The 16,616-nt window shown below is 47.4% G+C and overlaps 2 protein-coding genes across 6 annotated transcripts in view; one reads left to right on the top strand and one right to left on the bottom strand.

Moving 5' to 3' along the window:
- Positions 1-1,421: 1,421 nt before the first annotated feature.
- DCAF8 (DDB1 and CUL4 associated factor 8) overlaps positions 1,422-16,616 on the bottom strand; it is a 61,604-nt gene continuing 46,409 nt past the window's right edge. For 2 of the 5 annotated variants that reach the window (XM_031966864.1, XM_031966866.1), the window contains exon 14: positions 1,422-2,737. In XM_031966864.1, coding sequence (XP_031822724.1) covers positions 1,952-2,737 — 786 coding nt within the window. In that variant the 3' untranslated portion in view covers positions 1,422-1,951. Of the gene's footprint in view, positions 2,738-12,275; positions 16,227-16,616 lie in introns of those variants that run through there. The other 3 variants (XM_031966867.1, XM_031966869.1, XM_031966868.1) reach the window with 2 other exon arrangements.
- Positions 2,372-13,030, top strand: PEA15 (proliferation and apoptosis adaptor protein 15). Its single transcript, XM_031966870.1, has 4 exons — positions 2,372-2,497; positions 10,025-10,215; positions 11,072-11,227; positions 11,540-13,030. The coding sequence occupies exons 2-4, from the start codon at positions 10,044-10,046 to the stop codon at positions 11,602-11,604; spliced, it is 393 nt and encodes a 130-aa protein (XP_031822730.1). The 5' UTR covers positions 2,372-2,497; positions 10,025-10,043; the 3' UTR covers positions 11,605-13,030.

Below are 16,616 nucleotides of genomic sequence, written 5' to 3' on the forward strand. Positions count from 1 at the left end.
GGGACTTTAGAAACTAACCCCCTTATTTCACAGGTGATGAAGCCCCAGAATGACTGGCCCAAGATGACAGAGTTAAGTAGCAGAGCCAATATTCAAACTTAGGTACTTCAGGATCTCCAAATTCATTGCTTTTTTTTTTTTTTTTTTTTTCCAATTTTCCAATTCCAGCTTTTTTTCCAGCTGGACCAAGCTGTCCAGCACGATCAAGTTACTAAGTCGATCCAGTTAAAGGGGGTAATGATAAGAGCTAATAGACACAGGAGTGACAAATGAGGAAATCAAATTGATAAAGGAAGATACATGTAGAGCAAAATCCTAAGTATAGATTTCGGAGAGGCCTAAAAAGGACACCTCTTTTTGTGGTCTGGTTTTGTTATTGTCCCCTGAAACACGTGATAATGCCATAAAAAAAAATACTAGTATGGAGTAGAGATGGGATTGTCTGGCATTAAAATCTGTGTCGTTGAATTGTTTATTCTTATGACTCATTTGAGTTTTTCTTGGCAAAAATACTGGAGTGGTTTGCCATTTACTTCTCCAGCTCTTTTTACAGATAAGGAAACTGAGGCAAATGTGGTTAAATGGCTTGCCCAGGGCCACACTGCTATTAAGTATCTGAATTTAAATTTGAACTCAGGAAGTGTTCAGAAATCCAAGCCCAGTGCTCTATCCACTGCGCCACCTAGCTGCCTAAAGTATGTATTCCTTAAAAAAAAAAAAAAATGGTCGTGTGTTATATATTCTTGGTAAGGATCTATATTGCCTACCTTTAAGCCCAGGTCTGGGTCTCAGCCTGAACCCCGGGGAAGGAATTCCTTCCAGAGCAGGGCTAACTGGTCTCTTTTACCTGAAGCCAGATTGACGTAGAGAAGGCGGGCATATAGGGAGTCTGGAGACATCCTTCTAAAGTGTCTCTCTCTTCCTTGAGGAAAACAAATATTGTAGGGAGATGAGAAGAGGAAACCCGAAGAAGAGGGGTGGTGGTAGTCGGTGTCAATGCGAGGACAGCCACTTCCTTATTCCTTTTTCATTTCAATCTATTTGGTTTAGGGTAGCCAGGAAACCCCCGAGGGTTTTGGGGGGAAGTGAGAATCACTAGCCCAGGACTTTGGCAGGACCAAACCCATCCCTACGACTTCGTTCTTTCAGCAGCATAACAGTAGTTCCTAAACTAATTGTTGTTTTGCAAGCTATTGGCCTATGTTGGCTTACTGCTGGCTCAGACCCCAGACCCTGGTTTTTTTTTTTTTTTTTTTTTCCCATTCAGTTTTATTTTCAGTTCTAGATTTTTTTTCCCTCTCCTGCACCCCTCCCCCGCCCATTGAAAGGCAAGAAATACAAAACCCCTTACAAATATGAAGTCATGCAAAACAAATTTCCGCATTAGCCATGTGCAGAAAAAAAGAAAAAGAATATGCTTCAATCTGCATTCTGAGTTCAGCAGTTCTCCATCTGGAGGTGGATAGCATTTTTCATCACGAGTCCTTTGGAGCTGTGGGGGGTCACTGTGTAGATAAGAGTTACTAAGTGTTTCACAGTTGATTAGTTTTACAATGTTGCTGTCTCTGGGTAAATGATTCTCTTGGTTCTGCTCACTTCATTTTGCATCGGTTTATATGTTTTTCCAGATCTTTCTGAAACTACTACCCCTTCCTCATTTTTGGCAGCCTCAACCCTTCATTTTAGGAAAACGAAAGGATGTCTAGGGGGAATGATGGGGCAGAAAAGTGCTCCTGGGATCAAACGCAGAATCAGGAAGCAGAGGGAGGTAAACTGGAAGATTAAGGGATGGGCTTCACCAGGATTCTCCCTTCCCCTCCTTGCCCCCCAAGCTATGAGACAAAGCAACATAGGTCACGTCCGAAAACAGCCGGCCCGCCGCCCGCCCTACCCCCCACTCCTTTTCCGCCTACACTTCGGGGAAACTGAGGCCGCCAGGGAGGCAGGGATTTTACCGACTGCCGAAGGAGGAAGGGGAGAGGGGGGAGCCCAAGGTACTAGGATGTCCGCGAAGGGGGAAGAACCCTACGTCTCCCGCTGTGGCTTGCGGAGAGTGAGGGCTAAGGGGGCTTTTAGGACTGTTTTTACTCTCCACTCCTTCCATTCTCAGCAGCAGGCAGAGCACTGAGTGCCGAGGAGAGGAAGGGGGCGGGGCAGCCGAACGGGGCTCGGATGCGAACTCTCCGGGAGAGGGGCGGGTGAGCTCCCAGACGCCGGACGCCCCCCTCCCCCCGCTCCGCGCGGCCGGCCAAAGCCCCGGCCCCCGCCCCCGCCCCCGCGGCGGCCGCTCCCGCCCCCCGCCCCTCCCCGGCTCTGACATCACGGGCCGGCCGGGTGGGGCGAGGCGGCGCTGGGCTTGGGGCTCGGGCTCCGGCAGCAGCGGAAGAGGCGGCGGCGGCGGCGGCGGCGGCGGTGGTGGTTCCCGAGGCTGGTCAGGAATCAGGGCAATCCCGAGTGCCCGGCCCGGCCCGGCCCCTGCGCGCCCAGCTTCGGAGAGGTACGAGGCTTCAGGCAAAGACGCGGGTCCCGGGGGAAGGGGCGCAGGCACGTCTGCTGGCTGCCGGGCGGGCGGGGGGCGCGGCGGCCAGACTGGTGTGGGGCGCGGAGGTCTGGCACTCGCGGGCCATGCTGTGGGCTCGGGTCCGGCGGATGCTGCAACCAGCGCGCGCGTCCCTGGGCGCATCCCGGAGCTGGAGGGGAGGGGCGGCACGTTTCCCCCCCACCCCGGGCTCAGCATCTGGAGGCAGAACGGGGCCGGGATTAGGATGGAGCTCGCTTCCCGCCCAGCCCTCGGCCCCGGCCAGCTCCGGCTCCCCGCCCCTCCTTCCTCTCCACTCTGGACACGGCCTCGGCCGCACCCCTCCCCCCCAGCTCTCTCACCCTCCCTTCTCCTCCCCTTCTCTCCCCTCTCCTTCCAGACTCCTTTTCCAAGTGCTGATTGATTCTCCCTCCTTTGAGGTTCGGGGACAGTACACCCCAAACCCTTGTCCTTGGAGAGAGATCCAAGTGGATTCTTGCTTGGAGGTCCTTGTATTGCTCCCGAGGGTCTGTTATTTGGGGATGGGGGTCAGGTGGAACAGGGGAGAGGGTTCTTTTTAAGGAACAGAGGCTTCTGATGATATCTTCAACTTCCTGCAATCTGTACCTGACTTACAGGGGGACACCCTGTATAAATGGGGAGGGGGCTATTTGGGAATCAGATAACACAGAAATGATACGGTGTAATGGTGACATACGGATGTGATTCTCACACATAAACAGTCACACATAGGAGCCCGGCTGGATGCTCTGCGTTTTCTCTTACTCACTCCCACCCCCACAGGAGTAGAACTACTGGATTGGAGATTTAGAGGAGGCTGGATCTATAACAGGACAGCTGCCTGGGTGTGGAAGGGCCACTGGTCCTCGCCCTGGCCTGACTTGCTGAGCAGCTTCATTCAACCCTGTACCTCTGTTCCCCTTGTTTAAAGCTTTAAGCAGAGGATGGGAGAAAAATCTTGGTTCCTATCCACCCAGGGACTGGGTGGGGCAAAATCCTATGAGTGAGTTGGCTGGAGATCTCTGTTGGTTATGAAGTAAAGGTGTGGACAACTGGTGGTCTCCAGTCTGCCCCATCTGCAGCTTAAAGAACCTGGAGTGGTAGAAGCGCCCTACAGTGAGTGCAGCGGTCAGAGTACGGGGGGGGGGGGGTGAGGAGGAAGAGAATGAGTATGAGTCAGTCAGAGATGGAGAGGGAGTCAGAAAGAATGAGGGGAATGTGAGAATAGACAGAAAACATTGAGACAAAATGAGAGATCAAGTAGGAGAATGATAAAGGTAGAGAGACTGACATCACCTTATATCTCTCTCCCTCCAAATGTCTGAAAGCAAGAGAGTTGAGGAAAAACTATCTGTGCATTTTGTGTGTCTCAAACCCCCAGGGTTGTCAGAGCCATAATCACTTTAATTGCCAGTTCCCTTTGTGGTTAAACACACTTGGGGAAATTGCCAGCTGTGCCCTCCACTGCCTGCTGCTCTGGACCCAACATGGTGAAGGCCAGTGAGGGAAGCCTCTTCACCCCAACCTTCTATTGGGGAGGTATAGAGCATTTTAGACATACATTTATAAAAGTCACTCTCAAATATATAAGGGATGGTACTAGTCAACTTCACACATTCACATATAAACTCAAAAAGGTAGGTTTTCAAACAGACTATCACACATACACACAGTAACCCTAAGAAACACTTCTCCTTTGGACAAGATCACTGATTACACACACGCATACACACCCCCCACACTGCATCATGAATAGGTTAACTCCCTTCTTACCTTGGGGCAAGGAAGATTAGACCACAGTGGGCACTGAGTTATGGAACAGGCAAGGGCAAGATTTGAAGTGGAAATTCTAGGAATTCTGAGTACCTGTTGCCCCTACCAGGAAGGGTAGCGTCATGGAAGGAGGGACAGGGATCGTCCAAATCTCAACCCAGATACATGCCTAGGAGGAGGAGGGAATGTGGCACAAGAGAAAGAGATGCATTAAGATAAGGAAAAAGGAAGGAGACAGGACAGTAAGACACAGGGAAGGAGAGGGAGAGACATGAATGGAGGATAGAAATGAAGGGGAAAAAAGGGAATAGAGAGATATCGAGAAGCTGAAATAAGGAAGTTAGGGGGAAAAGTGAATGTGAATTATCTTGGGTATTCTTTCATCTGGTCCCTCTCCAGGACTCAGTTCTTCCATCTTCGAGGAGTAGGTAGAAGCAATGAAAAGATAGACTTCCAAGCCCAGAAGTTCAAATACTGATAATTCAACAAGGATTTATTAAGTGCCTGCTATGAGCCAGCTCCTATACTAGGCAATGGAGAAAAAAATATCTGCCCTCAAGGAGCTTACATTCTACTAATAGTTTAATATTGATGTAAAGCACTCTGTTCATTAAAACTTTTTCCTTCAGAGCACGACAAAGAAATGGCTTTTGATCTTTACCCTATCTCATCAGTCTTTTCTTTGCCATCTCACACTTAAATTTTTAAATTTGATATCACCTGCATTTCCCAAAATATCCACTTTCCTTCTCCCTTCCCTGGGAATCAAACTAAAAATCATCCCTAAAAACAAACAAAAAAAAAAAAATTGAGAAGCTAAGTGCCACATTATATGCAAGTTTCCACACACAGAGAAGAGAGGCAAATTATCTTTTCTTGGAGCCAAACTTTAGGTCAATCTTGACAGTTCCCGTTGTTCTGTTTCAGTTTCTGTTTTTTTTTTTTTCCTCTCCCACTTTCCACTGTTGCATTGCATTATTGTTTTGTTTCCCCAACTTTATTTCACAGTTCATATCTTCCTATGCTTCTCTAAATTCCCTATATTCACCATTTCTTACAAGTATATTTGTTGTTCCATTTTGGGTAGCCATTCCCTTATTCTTGTACCTCCCTGAACAAGTGGGAATACCAACACTGTTAAGATTTAGCCTCCTTGCAAATCACCGATATGCCATTCCTCCAACCATGGTTCCGTCTTCCATTTTTTCACTGCTGTGTCTGTGCAGAAGAGCTTCTCCCTTGGCACCAGTGCCTGGTGCTGAGGCAGTTAAAGCAGATGTGAGGGCAAAGGTTGGGCCTCCTAATCCTCTGATTCCCACTGCATTATCCTGAGCTTATTGGGGAATTTGGCACCAGTTATTCATTGGGGGGAGGAAGAGGGAAGAAGTGGTTAGAAAGAAGGGGAATGGATAACAGAGTTTGGGTATGTTGAGTTATTTAGGCTAAGAGACACTCTTGAGCTTTCAAGAGATGAAATCCTGGGGATATTTAAGACCTACAGTCTTTCCTTTTTATATGACACCTAAAATGTAGGTCTGCCCCAGTGCTAGGTGTGATGAAAATCAGTAATAATTTGGAATCTTTTCCCGGTTTTTGCCAAAACTCCTCATATACTCAGACACGTCTCCATTTCCAGTAGTGAATGTGATCATCACCCCGAACCCACAGGCAGGAGATAAAAAAGCAGATTCAAGCACTCCTGCTTTGGAGAAAATCATAGGATCACAGAATTAGACCTGGCAATGATTGTGATGGATCACATAGGTCAACTTTTTCTTTTTCACAAATGAGGAAAATCGAAAGATAGTGATTTGTTCAAACTTCTTTTAAAGTGTGTAGACATTCCATTAGTGACCATTATTGGTTCTTGCCCCCATCCTAATCTTTGCATTCTTCCCAAGAATATTCAGTGCCTTCTCAAAGTGTCCCCTTTACTCATCTCTTAGTCCTATCTTTTTCTCCTATCTTCTAGGAAACCCCTGCCTCAGCCTTTGCTTTCAGTACCAGACTTACTCCTCCCATCCTAGTAGCCGAGCAACTCCCATCCCAATTTATCAGTAACGATAAGCATTTACTAAACTAAAAAAGCATTCATCCCCCTTCCTCTTAAACCTTAACTTGGGGTGGCCTAGACTAAGCAACTTGTGTTTGGGATCTACCCCTGGGAACCCTAGAAGCAGGAGAGAAAAGGGGGAGAGGAAAGAACTAAGGAAGGATCAAGGAAACAGTAAGGAGCCGGGAGAATGAGCACAGAGGGAAGGGGACTTCCTGCTCTGGTTCCGGGTTCCTGCCTTGGTATCCTGTCCTCCACCCAGAGCCAGATGGGTCCAGTGTGGTGCTGTTAGAGCACTATGCTAAGTCAACATTGGAAGAATGATTCCTCATAGTAGAGACAAAGTAACCCTCAAATCTCATGAGACCCTGGCTTAAGTGTGGGAAAGGTAATGTGAACTGAGAGTGGGTAACAGCCAGGAGCATGCAGAACAGAACTACGGAGGGTCAGAATCCAGATTAAACCCTGTGTCTGGATGTGCTAAGAGTCCTAGAATTTAGCTTTATAAAGGGCAATCTTGCCCAGAATTTTGAAGCTCCTCCTAATTTATTAGTATACTTGGACTGTAGTACAAGAAGCAGTGAGATTGGGGGCATGTTAAGAGAAGATGGAGAATAACCCTGCTCCACAGGGATGGGTTTGGGAAGTCCCAGATGAGAAGACTGGATTGTTACCTCTGAAGTTACTCCATTTCCACTCCATTCTTACCAATTCTAGGATTCTGTTTGTGCTCTCTGCCCCCCAACCTCACTTCAGGAAGGGAAGACACCTTGGCTGTTGCTTTCTGGGTTCTCCAGAAGTCTTACCTCCATCCTTCCTGTTGCAGTCCTCCCTTGCTCAAGCACCTCGAGGCAGACTGTGGAATCCCTGCTATGATAATTGTGTGGAAAATGGGAGTAGCAACAGTTGCCATAGTAAGAATTGAGTTTTTCTCTGCTTCTGTAGGCACCCTCCCCTCTTTCCTGTATCCACTCAACTTTCATTCCAGTAGGCTTTTCCTCTCCCTGACCTCAGTGCCAAATACAGATGTTCGAGTGCTTGCACACTTTGGCACTACCATTCTCAGCTTTCTGAGTTATCCTTCTTGTGGGTTTGGATCTTACATACACTAATCCCTTGTACATCTTTCTCACACTTAACACCTGTGACTTCATAACTTCTCTTCAGACAGACACATACCCACACAGAGTATGACTGTCAAGATGATCAATGACATACTCATGAAAATGAGCTTAGTTACCCAGATGTATGTAGCACACTCCCATTTTTCCTCCCTGTGTCACAGACTCTTCCCCCCCATCCCTCCTTCACTTTGGCCCATATATAACCTTTCAAGGGTGCTATTGCCTTCTGGTCTGGGGAGAAAGCAAAGATACTTTTGGCATGTTGGGTGACCTGTTCCTTTCCTTTTTTCTCATCTCAGTTCCCACACCCCATTCTTGGCCCCCCATTCCCCACATCTTGTTCTGTTCATCATCTTCCATCCCACCCATTTTGTCTGTCCCTGGGGAAGGGGGTTGGGCAGCACAGGAGCTAGCTGGCTCTGACCTAGATTTCTGGGTGGAGACAGTTCCTGGTGCTGACAGGCAGAGAGCATTGTTCTAAACTCAGCTAGGGCCTGTAGCTAGCCACTACTGGGCACCTCTGACTGCACCTAGGTATGAAAAGTATGGGTTTGTGTGTCTGTGTTGTTGAGGCTCAATATGGGACGCACTTGACTGCTTTTGTGTCTGTGTCACAGTGCCTGCCCTAGAGAGGGAACCTTGTTTTTCCTAGTCTGAGGAGGAGACTGAGAACGGGAATTTCAATGTCCTGGCTTACTGTTAAGATGTCCAGGGTCTGCCCTCAATTTCCTTACGACCCAGGAAATATGTGTTTTATGATTGACAGAATAGGATAGAAGAGGAAGGTTTGGTAGGATATAAGAGTGCTAGGGGCATGTTAAGAAAATGTCATTTTGTGGATAGCTTCGATTTGGAGAAGGCTGTTAGGAGGAGAAAAAATTGTGGTCATCTGGTATATCACCCTCCCACCAATCATTGTTATTTCTAGGCTAATCTCAAGAGGGATTCACACCTGCAAAAGACTTATCCCAAATATTTTAACTTTATTCCATCCTACTACAGACCCAGTCCCTCTCAAGGTCAGTGTTAAGGTCATTACCTTCTTCCTCCCTTATTTGTATTTCTCAATAAGAGAGACATGAGAATCTAGGGGAAGCTTAAACCAGATATGGTCCTTGTTCTCTCCATCTTCTGAAACTAGAGTTCCGAGAGAGTGGGACAATGCATTTCAGTGGATAAAGATTGGAGATAAGGACAACATGAAGACCCAGGCAGGAGAGTATAGGGTCATAGATTTAGTGGTGGAAGGAACCTTGGAGGTCATTGAATTCAATTCCTTCAGCTTACAAAAGAAACTAACACTGAACTTGCCCATGGTCACAGATAACAAGTGGCAATGAGTTCAAATTCAAACCTGGATCTTCTGACCCCAAATCCTGTAAATCATGACGGGATCGGAGCTGGACAAAAGCTTAGAGGAAGAGATCAGAATTGGTAGAGCTCCTGATGTGTAGGAGGAGGAGACAAGACAAACTAGACATAAGGGAGGCTGACCCAAAAAGGATGGTGTGGGTCTAGTCTGTCCCACCTCTATTCTAATACCACCCTAGAATCCTTCTCTCTGCCCCACCCCCAATGCCACCCAGCCAGCCTGGGAACTGGGCAGGGGGCCAGCAATAGCCGCTTGGTATTCCTGGGTGAGGGGGATGTACAAAGGACCACAAAGCCTGGGAGAAAAAAGGGTGAGTGGAAGCTATGGGCCAGTCTGAGCAGAGAAAGGACCCTGCAGGGGGTGAGTGAGGAGATGAAGGGACCACTGCTCTCTGCCTTCCCCCTTTGGGGCTGAATGCAGTACTGAATATAGAGGGGCCATAATGGGAGGGGGGAAGAAAGGGTAACAGGCTTCTATCCAAAAGTGACTCAGTGAGGAGAGGGGGCTGCAACAGGAGCTTCTAGGGCAGATCTCAGTGGGAAAGGACTTTCTTACCCTGTTTTGAGGGAATGCTACTCTGACAGAGGAAGGGGGCCCAAGCTCCTTTAGAAGAGGATAGGAACTGTGATTCTTGGATTTTTTTATGCTGAATATTCCCCTCATAAGCCTTCCTTTTAGCCACTCTCACTAGTTAGGCTTTTTTTTTTTTGGGGGGGGGGAGAGATAGAGTAGACAGTGGGTGAGAAAGTCAGAAGCTAGGTTGTCATGGTAACCACCTCCGGGTAGCAGTTGCCAGGGTTACTGATAAGAGGGAGGGGGGAAGGAAAAATGGAGAATAGGGAAAGGGGTGTGTCTGTCTTTGTGATCCCTTCCCCCCACTCATCTCCTTCTCCAGGGCAGAAGCTTCTTTCCTCAAACTGCCAGGCTTGTGCCTTCTTTTCCAAGCACTTCCTGATTCTTCCCTCTCTGTACCCCCATGTACCTGGAAGATCCTGGGTGTAGACAAGGCCTCAAGAAGCCAAAGGCCATCTTCCCTGGATTCCCAAAAGGCAATCAAGAGCTATGGCCTCACCCAGAAGTAGAAAGCCTAAATACATCAGTGCCTTGAGTGACTAGCAAGAGCAATGGTATTAGCATGGTCTAAATCCTTTTTTCTGGTTCAGTTCCCTGGAACCTTCAACCATGGCAGAATACGGAACCCTCCTACAGGACCTGACTGATAATATCACCCATGAGGATCTGGAACAGCTGAAGTCTGCTTGCAAAGAAGACATCCCAAGTGAGAAAAGTGAGGAGATCACTACTGGCAGTGCCTGGTTTCAGTTCCTCGAGACCCACAACAAATTGGACAAAGGTGTGTGTGTGTGTGTGTGTGTGCGCGTGTGTGCATGCACGCCCGTGTACATGCAGGCCCTTGGTGAAGACTAGAAACTTCAGTATGACCAAAAGACCTTCATGCTTAGATCAATTTCTGAGACTTGGAGGATCAGAAAGTCTCCTCGTGCTTGCCAGATCTACCCAAGTAGTATTCATTTAGGGACAGTTTTGTCTATGTACCCTTGTTCCTAACCCCCAGACTTTTATCTGGTCCTACTTGAGAAGTTTTCTTCAAATATATAGCAGTTTCACACTGGAATTTCTGTGGAGAATTTGCCTACTGGTACAGTACTGTGTGTAGGTATGGGGAGCAGGAATTCCTCCTCTTGACCAGCTGAAAACCCCAACCCACTCTACCTTAAATCCCTAACATTGCAAGTAAGTGGCAGTGACTGTATGCTCCCTAGCAGCGAGGTGATGCAATGCAAAAGACCCTGTACTTTATTAGAATGGTGGCTCCAGTCTTTACTAGCTGTATAACTATGGACAAGTCAATCCCTTTGAGCCTCAACTCTCTTATTTGTGTGACAGGGAAAATAGTCACTCTCATAATTTCACAAGGATGTTTGTGAGGAAAGTGCTTCTGTAATAACTTTAAATCACGGTGAACTATCATTATTATTGCAATGTAATTACTATGATTTTTAGAGGTCCAGGCTCCCCTTAGCATTCTTAAGCTTCATTTATCCTCAGAGCTACCTTCAAACTTCTCCACCTTTGCTATCTATGCTCAGTCTGGACTCAACACCCAGAGAAGTCAGGGACATAGCAGAAGATGGGGGAAATGTGTATTTTAATAACCAGCTCTGAGTTGCTTGCCCTCATCTTTCTAGATAACCTCTCCTACATAGAGCACATCTTTGAGATTTCAAGGCGACCAGATCTGCTCACCATGGTGGTTGACTACAGGACCCGTGTGCTAAAGATCTCTGAGGAGGATGAGCTGGACACTAAACTGACCCGAATTCCTAGTGCCAAGAAGTACAAAGGTATAAGATACTACCTGAGGTAACCCCATAAGTAGCTAACCTTCTCCTATATTCTTTGCCATCACATTCTTTTACCTTCCTACTCAGTGCGGTTTCCTCTATCCTTAATTCCCTCCCATCACAGGATTCCTTGGGTACCAGGGGAGGGGCTGGGCCTCCATATGCTTGGGTTATGGTCCTTAGCTTGAAAGAATAAAAGGGGGGGGGGGGGGGGGAAAGCCATACAGGGTCTTATATCTCCTCATTAAGAACCACCATTCCTCATGCCCTATAGCCATAGCCCTCCCTGGTTTCATTGCTTCTTTTCCCCAGATATCATTCGGCAGCCCTCAGAGGAAGAAATCATTAAGCTGGCTCCCCCACCCAAGAAGGCTTGAAGGAGGAGGAGAAGAGGAGGAAGGTTGGACCTTCAGTGGACCACCCCTATCCTCCTGGGGAGGGGGAAGGGGCAAGCACTGCACCATTACCCCCTACCCTACCTATTCACTAACCTGGTCTTAACCACTCCCAATTGTGTATGTGCGCGCGCATGTGTGTGCGCACACTCTGGCTGTCTGTCTGTCCGTCTAGCTCGCCTAGTTCCCCCTCCCTGGGGGGGGCAGGATATGGGGTCTTAGTCCCCCCACTCCAGGGGAAGGTGGGGGCTATTTCTATGCAAATAGAAATCAGCACATTCCCCCTGCATCTCCTGGTCCCACTCCCTTATCTCTTTATGCCCCCCACAAAAAAGTCTAGGAGCAGAGTGGGGGTGATTTTTTCCAATGCAATGAGGAAAGATGGGGATGAGGAAAACTAAAATGTTGATGGGTTGGGAAGGGTCCTGAATGGGCTGAGAGGACATAAGGAAAGAGTAAAGTTAGTAGTTCTAGGCCAATGTGGCCCAAGAGTGGACCTGAATTCCCCACTTGGGGAAGGCTCAATAAGGTCAAGATTCATGCACTGCAGCTGAGTTATAGGGCAGATCCCCATGATGCCCTCCCTTCATTCTCGTTAGAGAATGATTGGAAGGGCATGAGTAAACCCCTTTTCACTTTTTTTCACCCACCTGAGATGGGTATAAAAGTTCTTAAAGTTGAAGCCCCTGTTTGCTTTCCACTCTTGAAAGCCAGAGTTGGTAGGAAGCCAAGAATGAAGGGGAATAGCAAAGAGCCCCTTCTTTGTTCCTCCATTCCTCTTTGGTGACTTTCACAGTGAACCTGAGGAAGACTATCCTCAACCAGTCCTCCCTCCAAAAAACACTCCAACTTGGGGCTTTTTTGGGCCTACGGGTTCCAATCCCAATCTATCCTCTACTTTCAGGGCCCATGCCCCCACCATTGGCTAACGTGGAGTTACCCCTATCACCAAGTTACCCTTGGGATATCCCCAGACAATAGTTAAGGGGAGGGGGAAAACGACAGTATTTTCTTTTGCACTAATTCTGCACCCCAGGCAAGAGACCCGGCTCATTTTGGTAGGGGGAACACGGATCACTCCTCCACTTGGCCCCATTTCCTGGCCCCCTTGTGTTTATGGCCACTTCCTAGCCAAACCACTAGGGGGTACTGACCCTAGCCTATGGACCCCAAGATGCCCCTCCCTACCCTGACCGTGCTAACTGTGTGTACATATATATTCTACATATATGTATATTAAACCCGCACTGCCATGTTTGCCCTTTTGTGGTTTCTAGCGTTAACTTATTGTCTAGGTCAGACCAGAGAGCTTGGGGGTGGGGGGAGGTGGGGTGGCATAGAAGGGTTGCCAAAATAGAAGAGAAGACAATTAAAAAAAAAAAAAAAACATTCAAGCCTAGAGTGGATTTAGAGTAGGTTTTTGTATGTGATGCTTTTAGGGAGGAAGTAAGAGTAGGAAGAAAGTGAGAGGGATAAGCCAGCTATTGGAAGAAGGAAGAAGCCAGAGGGCTGGAGGTTACCCATTACCCCAAATACCCCAATTTCTATACCCAGCTTCTCCATCCTGCCACTGCTGCAGATACCTGCCTTAACAAACACCTCTACACACTCCGCGGTTTTGCCTTAAGGACCTTCCTGAGACCCCTTAGTCCTACCTGGCTTTTCCCTAGGAGTTAAGGGGGCTCTGGCTCCTTTTCCCCAAAGCAACAAGAGATTGGTGGGATTGGGAAGAGAAATGAGCTCTTACTTCCTATGTTAGGGGGTACATAATGTTGGGGTTGGAGGGGTGCCACCCCATCCTTTGCTGAGAGTGGGGGGGAGGGAACGAAGGCAGGGTCACTTTCATTTAAAATTCCCTGTCCCTTGATTTCTCTCAGATTAAAAAAAAAAAAAAAACTAACCCTCCCACTCTCCTGCACTGCAGTGAGAGTTACCCCACTTCCTTGTGCCCCTTTTGTCTGCAGTGTGCCCGACCTTGTTCTAACCCTGGAATAAAGGTGATTGTATTGAAAAAACTATGGTTCTGGAGTATCTGTGAGAAGTCAAAATTTGGAGATTCATGCAAGTCCCACAGCACTAAATGCTGCCTCTCTTTTGTGGTTGTGGTTTTATTAATGACAGGGGTCTGGGTAACTAAGTAAAGTTGGAGCAGCTCCCCTCCAATAAGCTTCATTAAGCTACAAAGTGCCAGGCTCAGGTTTGGGCTTTGTGAGTCTAAAACGCCTCTTTTGAGGCCACTTGTGAGAATCCCTGAAGGTAGAAAAAGGGGTCAGAGAGCCAGGCACAAAGCAGGGATGCAAGAGCCCTCAATGAAGGTCCCATATACCACACACGGCAGCAAAGAAAGTCAGAAAAAAATGTTTTTACTGAGAGAAAATACAACAAACTCCAGAGCGCTTTATTCCCCAACCAACCCACTTTACCCTAGAAGCAATAAGGGACTCAGACCATTCAATTTTCTCTCACATCCTCCATGGAGGGGGGTAGAATAATTAATATCTGGCCTGAGAGCTGCTGGGTAAAGTGTTAGGGAGAGAAGAGTCCAACTTATCTTTGATCCAATTCATCTTTCCCAACTGGGTAGGTCTAGGAGGAGTTTTACTACTCTAGGCCAAAGGAAAGTGTTCCCTGGCTGGGCTCAATGAAGAGTTAGGATTGAAGGAAGCACAGCAAGATCAGCAAGAACACCCAGGGCCAGGGATTTCAGGGTCATAATCCCATTGTGATTATTCTTTATTTCCTGACCAAAATGCCTAGGCAAAGAGACCCATCCCCAACCCACTCTTCTCTGCTACTGGTCATCTTCCATAGGGCTGAACCCTCCTGCTTGGTGTCCTCAAGGGAAAGGGGAATCTGTGAAGTCTCAAAGTCTCACCTTTCTTTTGGAGCACTGGCTCCTGCTGGAAGGGGTGAGAGGAGGGGCTGGATGATGTGGGGGGGGATGTGGAGGTCTATGTCACTCTAAGTGAGTAAAGGAAAAAGAAACAAGCTTTTAAAGAGTGATAGCCTTTCTACGGTCCAGTCAAGTCATGCTTCTAATGGGTATCTAGCATTTGGGCCTTAGAGAACAAATTCCCTGAACCACCCCACCACCCCAACAAAAAAAAAAAAAAAAAAATTAAATAAACAAAAACAAAAAACAAAAAACACCAAAAATGAGCAGAGGCAAGGTTTCAGGGTCTAAGGGAAGGATAGCATCCAAGTTGTAATGAGAGGCCCTGCCTATTTCTCATGGCAGCTGTGCTCTAAAGTTGGGGAGATTCCCCTCCTCCAGACTCCTAGGATCCAAAAAAGAAAACTCCAAATAGGTATGTATGTTGGGGACAAAAAGGGGAAACTAACTCCACTTGTCATCCCCATCACTAATCCCACTCCCTTCCTTAAAACCCTCCCACCCAGTCCCTTTATTGCATTCATAGAGAACATATATTTAAACCTTGACAATAATTTTAACTTGATGACATCCAAGTTTGATTTGCTTTTTAATATATTTATAGATATAAAATTAGGCCTCTAACAGTGATAGGGAAAGGGACATTACCGCCGCCAAACATACATTTCCTTAAAAATAACAGAAAAGTTAACATCCTTCCTATCCACACCCCCTCCCCCCCCATCCTCATCCGTTTTCCCCACCTCTTTGCCATCCTGTTTTAGGTGGTGAGGTGAAAGATGAAAGGAGAAGGAAGGGGGCAAAATCAAGTGCAAAACACTGTGATATGTAAAGGAGGACAAAAAGGGAAGAGGTGAGTGGGATAGTTGGGGCTCAGAGGCAGGAGTCCTAGCAGGAGTGGAAATACCCTGAACAAGCAGGGATTGGAGGGGGTGGGAGGTGAAGGGAAGAGGAGGAGAAAATGCAACTTTCCCAGGCTTTTAAAAAAAAATAAAATTAAAAAAAAAAAAAAGAAAAGGAAAGGAAAGGGAAAAAAAAGAAAAAAAATCAAAAAACCTAAACCAGAGAAGGAGTGATCCCTCCATTCCCACTCTGGCTTCATTGGTACTAAGCAGCCAAAGATTCCTTGGCTCCTTCCCCCAAAAAACAAGGAAGAGAAAAAGTAATACTGCCCCCCCCCAAAAAAAAACCACACAAAACACAACAGGCTCAAAAAAAAAAAAAAAAAGAAAAAAAGAAAAAGAAAGAAAGAAAGAAAGAAAAATTAAGGAAAAAGCAAATATTTGGGGAGAGGCCATTTTTGCAGAGTCCCGTGCACCTCTCCACGAACCATATTTCTGGGCTCAACCCCCCCCACCCACCCCTTGTGCATCTTAATGCTTTGTGTCCCTCCTCCGGTCTGTCCTTCCCCCTTGGATGCCTTTCTTTTTCTAAAGCAAAAAGTCCAAAGTGCAATGCTGCTGAATGTGAGGGCCTTGGGTAGGTCAGGAGAGGGGCAGCCTCATGCCCCCTGAGAAGCAGAGCAGGTTGGCAGGCTGGCCCCAGCTGCCTCCCCTTCCCTACCACTCATCCCTCCCGAGGGAGTTCAGGGCTCTCAGGATGGCATGCACTGCACCCGGTCTGGGCCCTCCTCCTCGTCCGATGTGTCTGAGGAGCTGGGGGACTCATCTGAGTCTCCATCTGTGGCCCCGACCCCGGGCTCCCGCCAGCGCTGTTGGTGGGGTGAGGGGTTGTGTTAGTGACTACCCCCAGGGCAGGCCCTTCAAACCAGGAAAGGGAACACTGGGGCCCACAGGAGTCATCAAAAGATAAGGATCCTAGGATTCCAAACACCTTCCCCCTTCCCAACAACATTCCTATCAGAGAGGAAGCTAGAAGCTCTCAGATCTGAATAGGTTACTGAAACCTAGAAACTCTTCCTAGCATGTCTCCTCTAGGGCAGGGGAAGAACATTGGTGCCAGTTCTCTTGATGGCGGCTCTTGTTTGAGAACATTAGGGCTTTTGAAGGAAAATGCAATCACATGGCTCTCTTGGGGTTGGGCCAGGTAAGAGGGTGTTGGGGTAGGCAAGAGAAATCCAATAGAGACCTTCCATTTTTCT

The sequence above is a fragment of the Sarcophilus harrisii genome, chromosome 4, assembly GCF_902635505.1.
Source record: "Sarcophilus harrisii chromosome 4, mSarHar1.11, whole genome shotgun sequence".
Lineage (NCBI taxonomy): Eukaryota > Metazoa > Chordata > Mammalia > Dasyuromorphia > Dasyuridae > Sarcophilus > Sarcophilus harrisii.

What these genes read in the sequence shown, in the direction of transcription:
- PEA15 (XM_031966870.1), top strand. Translation starts at nt 10,044, where the DNA reads ATGGCAGAATACGGAACCCTCCTACAGGACCTGACTGATAATATCACC. An exon ending in CCACAACAAATTGGACAAAG is followed by an intron (nt 10,216 to 11,071) that starts GTGTGTGTGTGT and finishes TCATCTTTCTAG; the next exon opens with ATAACCTCTCCTACATAGAG. An exon ending in TAGTGCCAAGAAGTACAAAG is followed by an intron (nt 11,228 to 11,539) that starts GTATAAGATACT and finishes TCTTTTCCCCAG; the next exon opens with ATATCATTCGGCAGCCCTCA.